We start from the raw sequence: 14900 nt of genomic DNA, 5'->3' as shown, positions 1-14900 counted from the left end.
TTGCAGAACTACTTTGGGAAATAATACAGTTTTCTAGGTTCAGCGTGGTATTCTTAAGCAGGTGCTGATGATGAGCAGGGCCAATAAATAACATCTCAGTTTTATTAGGGTTGAGAAGCAGAAAATTGGAAGACATCCATTGTTTAATCTCGGCGAGGCAAGCCTCCAGTTTACTGCACTTGCACGGATCCGTTATTTCTAGGGGCATATAGAGTTGGGTATCATCAGCATAGCAATGAAAACTAATAGCATGTTTACGTATAATATCGCCGAGAGGAATCATGTAGATGTTGAACAGTAAGGGGCCAAGTACTGACCCCTGCGGGACACCACATGAGACGGAGAAAGACTCAGAGATTGCGTCGCCATAAGAGACACTATGCGTCCTTCCCAGGATGTAAGATCTGAACCAAGAAAGTGCTGATCCCGAGATACCAACACATGATCTAAGACGTTCTATAAGAATATGATGATCAATAGTGTCAAATGCGGCACTAAGATCAAGCAGTAATAATACTGATGAGATGTTGGAATCCGAGGCTAAGAGAAGATCATTCGTCACTTTTACTAGGGCTGTCTCAGTTGAGTGGTTGGCCCTAAAACCTGACTGAAGGAGTTCAAATCTATTGTTGTCTATCATAAAATCACTAAGCTGTTGTGTTACAACTTTCTCGAGAATTTTGGCGATAAACGGAAGGTGTGACACTGGCCTATAGTTAGCGAGATCTTCAGGATCTAGGTGTGGTTTCTTAAGTAATGGTTGAATGACGGCCGTCTTAAAAGCTTCAGGTACAATGCCAGAGGAGAGTGACAGGTTGATAATATTCAAGACAGACGACCCCAAGATCGGGAACAACTCTTTGACGAGTTTGCCTGGAAGCGGGTCGAGCATGCAGGACGTCGGCTTTGCTGCATTAACCAGTTGTGTAAGACACTCCAGGGATACTAAATCAAACTGGGACAGGGTAGCCAGACTTTCATGAACCTGATTGTCCGAACTAGCATCAACAATCACAGTTGAGGTGGTGAGCGGCGCTGCCTTTTTTATTTCTTCCCTTATTAGCTGAATCCGCTGAGTAAAGGATTGCATGAAATCGTGTGCTGAATGGAGGGAATTTTGATTAACCTGCTGCTGCTGTGTTAGGTGCGCTACCGTCTCAAATAAATACTTTGGGTTGTTTTTATTAAGACTAATCATTTTGGAAAAGTGATTAGTTTTTGCTAGCCTAAGAGCCTCTTTATATTTCAGCAAGCTATCGCACCAGGCCTGACGGAAAACCTCAAGTTTAGTTGTTCGCCATTTACGCTCAAGTTGTCTACTTAACAGTTTACACGTACGCGTTTCCTCCGTAAACCACGGAGTGCGCCGCTTCGGACGAGTTTTAAGTTTCAGCGGCGCAATAGAGTTTAGGGAATTTAGAAGAACCGAATTAAAATCATTCGCGAGCTTATCGACTGAGCCAGTGAAGGACGGAAAGGCAGCTGTTGCGGAAGGCAGTAATTCAGAAAGTGCAGCAGTCGTTGAAGAATTAATATCACGGCTCTTAAAGCCTTGGTTGTGGACAACAAGACCACACTGAGCTAGGACTTCAAATGTTATAAGATAATGATCAGACATAACGTTAGTATGTGGCAGAATTATGACGTTTGAGGCAGTTAGGCCACGGGTTAGCACTAAGTCTAAGATATTACCATTCCGGTGTGTTGCTGCTTTTATTATTTGTGTAAAACCAAATGCATCGATTATTGCTTGAAAAGCTACAGTAAGTGGCTCTGATGGGGAGTTCATATGAATATTGAAGTCACCCATAATTAATATATTATCTGTGTGAGTTATTAAGTCAGCCATAAGTTCAGGGAATTCATCTAAGAATCCAGAGTATGGGCCAGGAGGACGGTAAATAACTACCACATAAAATGGTGGTGAGGAGCTCGATCGCATAACGAGAGCCTCAAATGTCTTGAAAGTGTGACTCGTGCTCGTGCTAAGCCTAAGATCAGATTCCGAAATTAGGGCGACACCCCCCCCTTTTTTACAAGGACGGGCAACATGTGAGCCCACAAAGTTTGCGGGTGAGGCCTCATTTAATGGTAAGAATTCATTTGGTTTTAGCCAGGTTTCGCAGAGACCAAGCACGTTAAGATTTTGATCTGTAATAAGATCATTTACAAGAAGGGCTTTTGAAGCGAGTGACCTAATATTTATGAAGCCGAATTTAAACTGGGACATTTTTCCCGGACTATTCTGAGTCCTCGTGTTGGTAGTACTAATACCAACAAGATTTTTATGGCTGGGGCTTGCTCTATATTTTGAGTAATTAAAACCTCGTCGCGATGTTAGTAAAGTAGGAATTCGATTGTCGACGACTACAGCGCGCATATTGATATTAATATTTCGCCTAGGCACTTTGTCACTAGTCTTACTAATTAAAGAGGCAGGGCTGTTTTCCTTAATCAACACCACCTCAGCAGAAATCTTATCATTGGGGCATTCAGCATTAGGTATTGAAACAGTGTGTGGATTGCAGTGACCTAGACTAAGTATGCTATGTGTGTTGTAACAGTCCAGCCTAGTGCCGGTTAACTCTAGCCTTAACGACTCCACACCCGTAGTATGAATGGATGGATGACAAAAACATACATTTTTTGTTTTTCAGACGAAAAACAATAAAATCCAAAGCAATACACTCGAAAAAATATATGCCAACGCAAAAACCACTGCCAGCAAGCATCTGAATCTCACACACATACACACACACACACACACACACACACACCCACAGGACAAAGGGACAACACTAGGTAGGGAACTACTGTTAAGTATTTCAGTGGGGCAAGAAAAGTGATCAATGCCCGGCTTCCAAAGAGCTAAGAAAGAACAACAGCAACCAACGTCACACGCCAACGGTGTGTTGCAGTGACCAACTTCAAAATAAACACACCAAATCATGCACGAGCAACAACGCAATAGAAGTAACAGCACTTTACTTTGCCATGAGCCTTTGCAGATGGGGTAGCAGATTGGCTAGCTTGAGTGCTCTCAATGTTTTTTTTTCCATTGCCAGACATCAACACAAAGCAATTTAAAAGAAAAAACGTATTCAATCACTGATAAGGACGCTAATATACCATTAGTCAATTACAATGTCATTGCATGATACAGAGCAAGTCTCCAATCTAGCGCTAGCACCAACCTCTGTGTGGTGCATGTGGTGCATTCAAATGCTCTTGTACATTTCAAATTATAAGAGAAAAAGTCAGTCAATGCATTAAATGTTAATACCTGCAAATGTCCCTACAATGTGGTCTTCCCATGAATTTTTAAAGGTTTATAATAAACGGTCAATCTTGTCATTTACGTCTATAATACCTAATCAAATAACTAGGATTTAGTCTTCCATTCTTGTGGTTGGTATGTCAATGAATTAAATAAAGATTAAACCTGACTTTGTTATATTTAATTATTACAATATTTACCGCAAACACAGTACGGCAAAACAGGCATTGAAAGACTGAAAAGGAATAATATTCAAAGCCTTAGTATGCAATGTTAATTTATTGTCATCATTAATTTACAGAACTGTGGAAGACACAGTGTATGATGTTACTTTTCAAAGGCGATTTGTGGAGAAATTCCTTTTTTTTTCTTTCAGTGTTTTGGGTTTCAGCTACGTGTTATTTATTTCTGCTTTTTGGTTTGGGCCAATCGTTTTCATTTTGGTGCATCCCCAATTACAGTTTTTTTATGGCTCCTGTAGTTTAAGCCATGAGACTAGTTTCTAACCAGGATTGTTTACTTTAACAGGTGTATACAAGAAAAATATAACTGCTGCTAATGCAGCAGAAGTAACACTGATATTTATCACCAACAAAGCTTTTTTAACTGTATTAACAAAAATGTTTCAGAAAAAACAAGGCAACTAACCTGAAGGATGTTCTGCAAGTTCGGATCTAATATGAAATGAAATGTCTCGTCCCATTTTGGATTAATGTTGTTGTCTATGTGCTTGGTTTTCTTCCTGCTTTCTGGGGCTGTCGGGATGAACAGCTCCACATACGGGTCAGGTGTGTCCACTGCGCGCACACACACACACACACACACACACACACACACACACACACACGCACACACACACACACACACACACACACACACACACACATAAAACAAAGTAACACCTTTAAAGTAAAACGTCTTTGCTAAGATTTTTTTCCCTTTGTTATGCTTTAAATAGATAGACAACACCTTCAAAGTTAAATGCCACAGCTGGTCTAAATTAAGAGCAATCTTTAATTATTTTGTCCATTATTAATCAGTCAGTCTTCATTTCCACCCTACTTATCAAGAACAAGACATTATTTCAAATTGACATATGCACCAAATGCATAAACAAACTCATTATGATTCTGTACTTAATATGTTGGTCATCACTATCCCAAAGTAAAAGCATGTTTGTTTGTTAGCTTTTTTTCATTGAACAATCTGTTTACTTTCAAGAAGAAATTAGAATTTTTAATGTTGAGAAGTTGAAAGTCACATTCTTTGGACAGTTTAAAACAAATTTAAATTGATGACATAAAAAAATATCTATTAAAGTAATTTGATAATTGATCACTTGTCAATTAATCAATAATCCTCAAATATTAATGCATCTATATGTTTAGACTTTTTAACCAAAGCATGTTTAATGCCAAAACAAGAACTGATGAATTTTCATTATTGCAGTTTTACAAATAAAAAATAAAAATAGTAAAGCTTTACTAAGATGTGAAAATACATTATTTTTTTGCAAAAAAATCTTAAAGGTTGTTTTTTCTTTTTTTTTTTAAATTAAATGCTAAAATTCTATTGGAATCGTTAAGTTGTGCACTGAATTTGGAAGACTTCATTCCAGCACATCATGACGCTGAATGTTGTCTTGTTTTTATGACAGGTGGTCCAAAATGTGCTAGATACTGTATATACTGTATCTGAATAAGACGCAGAATGAGTGTTATTTCTAGTCAACAGATAGTAGACTCACACAAGTCTCCAAGTGCTCCCTTGGTGACATTCTCTGCTCGAACGACTGTCACTGTAAACTTGTGGGAAAATTGTTGTTCCACCTGAAAAACAGCATCAATGTTATGTTAATGTCACCTCCCCGCCAGTGGAAAATCTTACAAATCACATAAGCCTGCTGGGTAAAATTATTTACAAAAATAGTCCCTGGAATATTTAGTGACAAATTACCCCTGTAGTAAATACAGCAAGTGTTTGAAGTGTTATAATCTTTGCAACATCAAAGCAAATTTCCTTTAGCCTTTGCATTGTTTAGTCGCAAAAGAGCGTACCTCTGGTGTCCCACTTTGACGTATTGAAGGTGTTAGAGAAGCGATACTGTATTGTAAAATATCTGGTGTTCACACTATTGTATAGAGCCTTGTATTTTCCAAAATAATAACCCTTTTTAAATGTAATTCCTGCGCCATGTTAGGAATTGGATATGACTTAAAGTCATTGATCCGGCCATCCCTAGTTCCCTCCACCTTTCTTGCGAGACAACCTGTAGAAAAAGTATTTAAATAAAAGCAACCCAAGACCGCTGTGTAACATCTGCATTCGATTAAGGCAAGTATCAGGTTGTCTCATAAAAAAAGTATTATTGTCCGTGAATGTCGCACTTGTGATGGTGGATCTGGAATGCATCCTCTATGGGTGTAACGGTGTTGTTTTAATTACGTGAAATAGTAATACTGTGATCCAGTTTTCTGAATTTCCTTTCATCTAACACCAACAGCTGCTGTAGAGTGACTGATAGAACTGACTGAGACACCATGAAAAATGAATACGTACAATTATATTAGATGCCATGGTTTTGTGTGAGGGAAGCTTTTATCAAGATGGGAATTCAGGAGAAGAACATCTCAGTCCTCGGTTTACACCAAGCAGGCCTGTAAATTGAAAAACATCAGTTCAATAATTCCATACAAACTATAACAGTTTGAACAAGACTTTGCATTTGACATGTGGACCTAGATTACAGTAGTTCAAAATGCAACTGATGTTATTTCAATTATATTTCAAACGTGTGTGCATGCGTGTGTGCGAGTGTGGAATGAATGTAGCATAGCTCATCCAAAGTTTTCTCATCTATTCATCAAAGAGAGCCATGAGCGATGAGCCTGGGAGCACGTAGGAAAACTCTGTGGTCATCCAACCCGTCACGTAGTTTGCCTCACTGGTCCAAATTTGACCAGCGCCAGCTCATACTGGCCTTGTTCTGCAGCGTACAATGGGTGCATGCAGGGCTGTGTGTGTGCATTCGTGTGCCTGTGTGTATACATGAGTGTTCATGTGTATGTCAATATAACCCAAAGTCGTCATGCAAGAGAGACAACATAAACTCCCACTGACGCACAAAAGACAATTTTACAAGCTTGACCCTACAGTTTTACTGTCTGGTTAGACAGAACACCTTTCTGTTTCAAGAGCTAGAGTAATGCTGATGAATGTCATTTTCTTGTCACTACTTCTATTCGTCATTCGCATTTTTACTTGGATCGCTTCAAATATTTGCAGCAGCAATTAAAAGGATCCTTTATTTATTTAGCAATTTCCAGAATTTAAAAGTCAACAGTTTTTTCTCTAATTAATTATTATTCATCTTTCATGTCTAATAAATACATTTAAAAAACAGATTTTTCCACTTGCTTGAGTCTGAATATCATTGCATTTACATGCAGTCAATAATGCTTATAAAACCCGACTATTGTCTGTATGGGATTTTTTAAACTCCATGTAAACAGGCGTAATGACCCAAAAAAGCTCATATTCGGGTTTTTGAAAACCTGACTGAGATCCTTGAGTTACCCATTTTCTAACACAAATACTGTATGTGGTCAGGTAAACGCAATCCGGTTACCTCCTTTAAAAGTGGCATTGGTTTCAGTTCTCCGCATGCTCTATCTGGGTCTTTCCAATTAAAGTTTTTGCCGTGCAAGACTGATTTCTCTGTCTAGTAAACAAAAAGTGACAAACTCAAGATGCAGCGTAAAGCCACAATTTTGACATGAATATAATGTGTTTTATTGACTAGAAAGTAAGAAGATGAAATGATGTCTTTTGGCGTCAATGTTGTGTTTTCAGTTGGGATATAACACAATTAACATGAGCACAATATGTTTTTAAAGGTATCATCAAATGAATTATGGACAAAATATAAACTTTGTACTGCTAAAATAAGTGTAAATGCTTTTAGCACCGTTTTAAAATTCCATTAGGAGAGAGAGATACCAGTGGATGCCTTTTTGCATATTTTCTTTTTTTTGTTTTACTATGCATTGTATGTTTTCCAAGGGACCATGAGTCTCAATTGATTGACTGATTGATTGATAATCAAGCACAACGGTGATCTAAAACCGTGTATCATTTACATCTAGTATTCATTGTAACAGTATGTACTCATATTTCTACTCTTGGTTCTGCTAACATTGATACTGCCTATGCTATCCATTATCCATCCAATAGCTGAGGCGGATATTGGGTCAGTCAAAGGTGTCTTCTTGTTCGAGAAGGATTCTTTCATTACCACTTGGGTGATCAAGTAGGTTTGTTATAGTATACTACTGTATTTGGGAAAAAAAATGAGGGAGGCATTAAACATGAGCCATTATTTAAAAAACAAAGTTTTTGACCCCTGCCTATAGAGTATCATGATTGTTCTAATGACAGATGGAAAATGTGCTTGTTATTGTCCTAATGTGGGTCTAAATTGCTGATTTGTCTACAACTGTGCTTCTGGTATTTAGTTTGAATTCTTGTTTAAGGGGTACTTTTTCAAAGGAGCCCATTTTCTTTGTGGTAGATGTTACATGATTATTATTTTTTACTGTTGATTATTAATAATAAAGGAAAGGTGATTCTTTGAAACATATTTTTTCAATGCAACATTATTTCAATGTTATATTAGTTTAATGTGAATTAAAAAGTAAGCATCTTTAAGATTAAATGTTCAAATTAAGGAAACAGAACTACATTATTTTTCAATTATTGAACAATCAATGGTGACAGTGTTTCGTTCTAGTTTGGAACACATCAACACGTATCAATGTATGATGACAAAAAAGTTTGGAGGTACACAAGTCAAACACGTTAGCAACTACTGGCCTACACTACAAAAAAGAATTTGTGAACTACTACCCTCTCGCTTCCGGCGGACCACTCGAACAGGTTCTGCTTGATATGTTTCCCTTGAACAGTTTGTACATTTATTATACTATTCAGAGAAATAATAATGAAGGATGGCAGTGAATGGCTCGTGTGTACATTCGTGAAAGACGAATTAACAAATCCAAGTACGAACACCGACGCGTAGCCTACTTCCTCTCTTGTCATCTGCAACAACAAAAGTTTGGTTTTCTTTCTTTTTTTTTTTTTTTTTTAAGTAACTATTGCCTCTTTGGTTTCTTCGGGCTTCAAAATTGCCCAAGCGGTTATTCAAGTCACAATGAGCACTTTTGCCAATACGAGTTTCAGTCAAATTTCCACGCTTGTCTGAGAGAAAACAAAAGTAGACATACCTTAACGAAGATTTAATGTTTCAACTCACAAATCCTGAAAAAAAGAAGTGTCATACCGATCGAGAAAATTTCATTCCGGCAGTCTTGGAGGAGGCGGCGCCTCGCTGTTCACTTTGTGGCAATTTGCTGGAGAAGCAGCGTTCAGTTCAATGGAAACGACACGAAAGCACCACAAAAAATATTAATCGTTTGAGGAAAATGAGAGCCAAGCTTCGTGAACGTGAGACAAAAAGTGTAAATTTTGGCAGAGGAAGCTTGACGGTCCGCTCGAATTGCGCAGCGGGTGTCCTAGCCGTGTCCACAAGGGGGCGCGACAGACTCTGGTGCCAAGACAAATCAATGGAGGACTTGTCCAAATCTGGTGTGCATTTGACAGTTTATACGATCATCCTCCAATTGTTGTCTTTTTCACTACACATAATGCCAAATGTGAGTCTTTCAAAGACGATTTCTCCTGAAAAACTGTAATTATAACCGTCCACAAATGTATAATTATAATTAAGTGACGAGCGCCTCCATTTACTATCAGTATAAAGTAATTTTAAGTGTCTGAAAATATCTCACATTTATTTTGAGAAACAACAAATACATGTGTCATTGTTAACTCCAATATAATTATAGCGGGCGGGGGGGGGGGAGCTTGTATTCGTTAAGATGACTCAACGCTTAACGATTGAAAATCAATTGAGAGCGTGTAAGGGAAAACTATGACAGTCTGTCTGTGAGCCTGTTGATGACGTCACCCACCCGCGCTATAAAGGTACTACCGTGGGCAGGATGGGACGTGAAACCATTCAACTCTGAGAGAGGAAGAGCAGCGTAGAGGTGGGAGCAGTGCGGCCGAGAAGGAAAAAAAAGTTCACGCAAAGTTTTTGGAGTATGAACAAATTCACTTTAACGCTTGTCCTCTTGTCTCTTGGTTACCTTGTGTGTGAGGGAGGTAAGTCACATGCCCCTTTCAAGTCTCAAAATTAAAATGCATCCACTGTTTTGCTGTGGGTATTATGAATGACCGTTCCTCGTTCTGTTTCTCAGGTAACCTATGCTGCTCCGAACCATGTCAGAACAGAGGTGTTTGCACAGCCCTCGGATCTGATGCTTATGAATGTGACTGCACACGTACCGGCTATTATGGTCCAAACTGCACAACGCGTAAGTACATAGACACATTTCATCCACCTGAAGTCATCAAAGTATTTTATTTACCAGATAAGTAATGTTTCTATCGGATCTGAACAGCTGAATTCCTCACTCGGATCAAAGTGTTCCTGAAACCAACGCCCAACACAGTCCACTATCTTCTCACGCACTTCAAGGGTTTCTGGAACATCATCAACAACATCTCATTTCTCAGAAATGCCATCATGAAATACGTGCTAACTTGTAAGTCGACTGAGCACAGAAAACGACCAGGTAATAAAACAAGACTAATCCCCATTCTTTCTATTTCCAGCTCGCTCCCACATGATTGACAGCCCACCAACCTACAATGCAGACTATCATTATAAAAACTGGGAAGCGTATTCCAACCTTTCATACTATACGAGAGCCCTGCCCCCAGTGCCAAATGATTGCCCAACTCCTATGGGAGTAGTAGGTGAGTGTTTTTCTCTCTCTGCCTCAGAACCTGTTTTCTTAGATTCCAGTATGCTCGATAAGGGGTGGCTGAGTCCCATTGCATCAGAGGAAGTAAACTTAGAAAATGGGAATTCGTCTGGCCAGGCAGCCTTTTGGTGGGGTGGATCCAAAAAAAAGTCGCTTGTCTGCATAGTCTCGTTTCTTTCAACCATTTAGAAACATGATCCTAAAACCCACTTCAACACTGATAAGAGCAAACATATTGACTGACTTGTTCCCATTATTGTTCATCCAGGTAAAAAGGAGCTCCCAGATGTGAAACTTCTTGCAGAGGCGCTACTGATGAGGAGGCAGTTCATCCCTGACCCACAGGGCACTAGCCTTATGTTTGCATTCTTTGCACAGCACTTTACACACCAATTCTTTAAATCAGACATGAAGAGAGGACCCGCTTTCACGCTGGCAAAAGGTCATGGGGTAAGACAATAGTTTTTGGTTGTCTCAGCGATTCGTTTCTTTGAATTTCAATATATGAAGTACCAGTCAAAAATTTGGAAACCTCCACCAATTCTGTTGTTGTTTTCATTTTTTTCATTTTTTACATGTTTTTTGGCCTGGATTTGAGATTCATATTAAAGTGACTGACTTTATAAATAAATTATAGAATCATTTGATAAACAAAAGAATGTTAAATAAAACAGAATATACTTTGTAATTCAGATTCTTCAGAGTATGCGCTTTAAAAATGTTTGGCTCAATTATAACCCAATTAGGTATCGGAAAGGCGCATTTTCCCCCACTTTTTCTCTCCAAATATAAACCAAAAAGTCAGGTCAAATTAATAACATAGAAAAAAGATCCTACCTATTGAGTTTGTTTAATGGTTTATTTGTCTGATACAACGTTTTAAGTAACATTAATAACTCAACAGGTTTAGTCAAATCAATAACCGACAAAACAACCCAATTTTGAGGGGTTATTCTGTACAGAACAAATTCATTATTCATGTCATGCAAAGTGTAGTTTGGAATGAATAACCCAGAAAGTTGGGTCAATTGAATAACCCACCAAGCGACCATGTGACTAGGAATAACCTAAAAAGTTGATCCAAGTGGCAGTTGAACCTTTTTTTTCACCCTTAATTAGATTTTTTTTTTTACCTAAATATTTTTATTTGAGCATTTTCAAGAGTTAATACTTTGAGTTTTTTGACCTTTTAATGTGTTTGAGACTTTTTACATTTGAAGTTGTTTCCAAATGTTTATCTGGTTCAGTATTCCTGTCATTGGTATATCAATGTTAATTTTATTTTCAGGTGGACCTCAGTCACATATATGGAGACAGCCTGGAGAGACAAAGCAAATTGAGGCTCTTCAAAGATGGCAAACTTAAATATCAGGTACATGAGGAGATTGCGTGTCACTATAGTCTCTCTGACTATACAAGTGTCTCACATATACCAACATAAAACTGCAGATGCTGGATGGGGAGATATACCCTCCAACAGTGAAAGATGTGGGCGTCGATATGCACTACCCTCCTCATATCGCCGACTCGCAACGCTTCGCTGTGGGCCACGAGGCTTTCGGCCTTGTCCCCGGTCTCATGATGTACGCCACCATTTGGCTCCGGGAACACAACAGAGTTTGCGACGTTTTGAAGCAAGTCCATCCTTATTGGGATGATGAAAGACTTTTTCAGACCTCGCGGCTCATTCTGATTGGTGAGTTAATGAGAAAAACCTTTGTAAAAGTACACCAGTTAGTTGACTGAGAAAACACCAGTTTTCAAAAATGAAACACATTTTCACTGCGCACCTACCTCAGACTGTGTTGCACATACTGCGGGTTTTAACCGTCACATTATGAAACTTGATTTTCATCACAAAGAGGAACTGTTCACTGATCAGCATCCCATTTTGATCTCAATTTACTGGTTTAAGTACTTCTTGTGATACTGATGACTATTTGCCCAACAGGAGAAACCATCAAGATTGTGATTGAGGATTACGTGCAGCACTTGAGCGGCTATAACTTCAAGCTCAAATTTGATCCCGAGCTGCTGTTCAGCCAGCGTTTCCAGTACCAGAACCGCATTGCATCTGAGTTCAACACCCTCTACCACTGGCACCCACTGATGCCCGACTCCTTCCACATCGAGGAGAAAAACTACAACTACAAAGAGTTTGTGTTCAACACCTCTGTCGTGACTGAGCACGGCATCGCCAACCTGGTGGAGTCTTTCAGCAAGCAAATCGCTGGACGGGTAAGGTTAAGCGCTTTTAGCAAAAATCAAGATGGACAGTGATGATATTCTGTGCATAACTTTCTGTTATATATATTTCTTAGGTTGCTGGTGGTCGGAATGTCCCAGCACCGATTCTGTACGTGGCTATGAAGTCCATAGAGGACAGCAGAAAAATGCGTTACCAGCCTTTGAACGCTTATAGGAAAAGATTCTCTTTGGCTCCGTATAAGTCCTTTGAAGATTTGACAGGTGAGAATATTATTTGCAAGAGAACTTGTATTACAGTTTGTAGTACTGCAATTTGTTCCTGCTTCAGCAACAGGAAGCTTGAGAAAGGTGCCATCACTATACTGGTGCAGTTCTTTCACTAGTTCATAACAAAGATGTTCATCTCCTGTTCAGATAGTGTAAACAGATTTTCATCCGAGTGAGCGAGATGTAAACACAAATAAGAGTCTTAGAAAAGAGATGTTCCAAAAATGTAAATTTGAGTAAGATAAAGTGTATGTGGACAAACGCAGGAGGAAGTTAACTAAAGTAAGACTGAAGCAGACACACTGAGCTCATGGCTTAGATAACAAAATGAATCCTTCCATTCTATAAATATGTATCCAGTGTAAAAATAAGTCAATCATTCTTAGATAAACCAGATTGGTGCAAACTAACAACGCAAACTTCCTCCTTCCTCCATCAGGGGAAAAAGAAATGGCAGCGGTGCTCGAAGAGATGTACGGTGACGTCGACGCTGTAGAGCTTTACCCAGGCCTACTGGTGGAAAAGCCCAGACCCAATGCAATCTTTGGCGAGACCATGGTGGAGATGGGAGCCCCTTTCTCACTCAAAGGCTTGATGGGAAACCCCATCTGCTCTCCAGAATACTGGAAACCCAGCACCTTTGGAGGCAATGTTGGATTTGACATTGTCAATACAGCATCTCTGCAGAAGCTTGTGTGCAATAATGTGCGGGGGCCCTGCCCAGTGGCGTCTTTTCACGTACCTGACATCGAAGATACAGGCTCCGTCGTCATCAACTCAAGCATATCACCCTCACGCAGTGGGGACATGAACCCGACAGTCATTTTGAAAAAAAGGACTTCTGAGCTCTAAAGGGTTTTTAGTTTTTAGCTATTTATTTATTTATTTAAAATGATATATTTATACTATTTATAATACAGTACAAGAAATGTTCCGTAAGCAGGCTTTTGTATGAAATGTTCAATGTTGTCTTATGTTTATTTATTAAAGGAGTGTGTATAAGTTATTGTAAAACGAAAGACCTCAGTGACTGTAACCTGATACTTGAAAGCTAGTTTACGACTTCATCATAGTGTCACTTTTGTTTTTGTGTTATAAGACGGAGAGCTGCTCGCATTTCACTTGTGATTATGTATTTTTTCTGTTTTACTGTCTCACAATACATGTTGTTTTTCTTAAGATCTGGACCACTACTGTAGACAGTAACATAGCGGCACTTTAATGGTAACATTCAGAGTGACTTAAATGATTGTGATACTGTATGTGTGATTAAGTATTTCTCATCATTAAATTATATTTCTGGTATACGAACTGCCAAATGTTTGTCTTTTTAATTAGCATTTGAAGGGAAGACAAGTGCAACATTTTCTCAACAATTAATATGTGCAATGCTCCCCAAGCCCCCACCCCCTGCTAATCCAAACACAGTATTCTGATTATCATTGCGCATTTATGTAATATGAATTAAGCAGCAACCCCCCACCTTAAAAAGCGTATCCATCACAGGGACAGGCCATTTTGACACTTGTTGTCACCCTAAAATGACACATACATTCTTAGGGCTCATGCATTGACCAATCAAGGCTCGGCTGTTTTCTGAGTTTGGTCATGCAAGCTGACTTGTATGATGAACTAATGCTAAAATGTTGAGGGATTTGGATGATTCAACAGAAACCTATATTGATCAACATACAAGCGATAATGTTGGACAAATATTTTAAGCCTGAGCTAGTGTATGAGGTGGAAAAGGTCCAACTAGATATCGCCGTACTTTCTGCTCTCCACCTATAATCTCTGCACCATCCATCCTCTACCACTTATACTGTTCAGGGTCACGGGGAAGTTAGAGCCTGGAAATGGACAGACTACACCCTGAATTGAAACTGGCCAAATGTCACACAGACAGAAAACCGTTCACTCTCATATGTATCTGCACTTAAACAGGAATCATCACACACTCCTCACAGCTGTGCTAGTGATTCCCGGCTGTCGTGGCACACATGTGCCATTAGAGATCATGAGGTGTGCCATAGAAAGTTATCCAGACACATCTAACCAATTAAAAATGAAAAATTTCAACTAACAATGACAATCATTGTATTAGTATTTTATCAATCTATCTATGCCAGCAACATATGGTGACGTGCCTGTCAGATAAATGGTCTTAAGTGCAAGACCATGATTGACCTATGAGTTCACATTTGCTTGTTTGTTTGTTGTGGAGGCCTGTGAGATTGTTTATGTAATTGCCCAGTAAT

The 14900-nt window shown here is 39.0% G+C and overlaps 2 protein-coding genes across 4 annotated transcripts in view; one reads left to right on the top strand and one right to left on the bottom strand.

Annotated features, from left to right (window-relative positions):
• Positions 1 to 8825, bottom strand: part of pla2g4ab (phospholipase A2, group IVAb (cytosolic, calcium-dependent)) — a 29421-nt gene extending 20596 nt beyond the window's left edge. For 2 of the 3 annotated variants that reach the window (XR_015866984.1, XM_088425611.1), the window contains exons 1-4: positions 8563 to 8825; positions 5837 to 5934; positions 5025 to 5106; positions 3926 to 4074 (exon numbers count right to left, since the gene is read on the bottom strand). Coding sequence is in view for 2 of the 3 variants with exons in the window: in XM_088425611.1 (XP_088281737.1) it covers positions 3926 to 4074; positions 5025 to 5106; positions 5837 to 5854 (249 nt within the window). In the remaining variant the exon portion in view is untranslated. The remainder of the gene's footprint in view (positions 1 to 3925; positions 4075 to 5024; positions 5107 to 5836; positions 5935 to 8562) is intronic. The other variant, XM_088425612.1, reaches the window with a different exon arrangement.
• A 532-nt stretch (positions 8826 to 9357) lies between these two features.
• Positions 9358 to 13947, top strand: ptgs2b (prostaglandin-endoperoxide synthase 2b). Its single transcript, XM_088425351.1, has 10 exons — positions 9358 to 9502; positions 9598 to 9714; positions 9802 to 9945; positions 10016 to 10159; positions 10436 to 10617; positions 11456 to 11539; positions 11617 to 11863; positions 12119 to 12405; positions 12489 to 12636; positions 13082 to 13947. The coding sequence occupies exons 1-10, from the start codon at positions 9442 to 9444 to the stop codon at positions 13492 to 13494; spliced, it is 1827 nt and encodes a 608-aa protein (XP_088281477.1). The 5' UTR covers positions 9358 to 9441; the 3' UTR covers positions 13495 to 13947.
• Positions 13948 to 14900: the final 953 nt, after the last annotated feature.

Source organism: Hippichthys cyanospilos, chromosome 10 (assembly GCF_059441005.1).
Source record: "Hippichthys cyanospilos isolate Australia breed blue-spotted pipefish chromosome 10, RoL_Hcya_1.0, whole genome shotgun sequence".
NCBI classification, from domain to species: domain Eukaryota; kingdom Metazoa; phylum Chordata; class Actinopteri; order Syngnathiformes; family Syngnathidae; genus Hippichthys; species Hippichthys cyanospilos.
The sequence above is the reverse complement of the archived record's forward strand: the minus strand, read 5'-3'. Positions and strand labels throughout refer to the sequence as shown.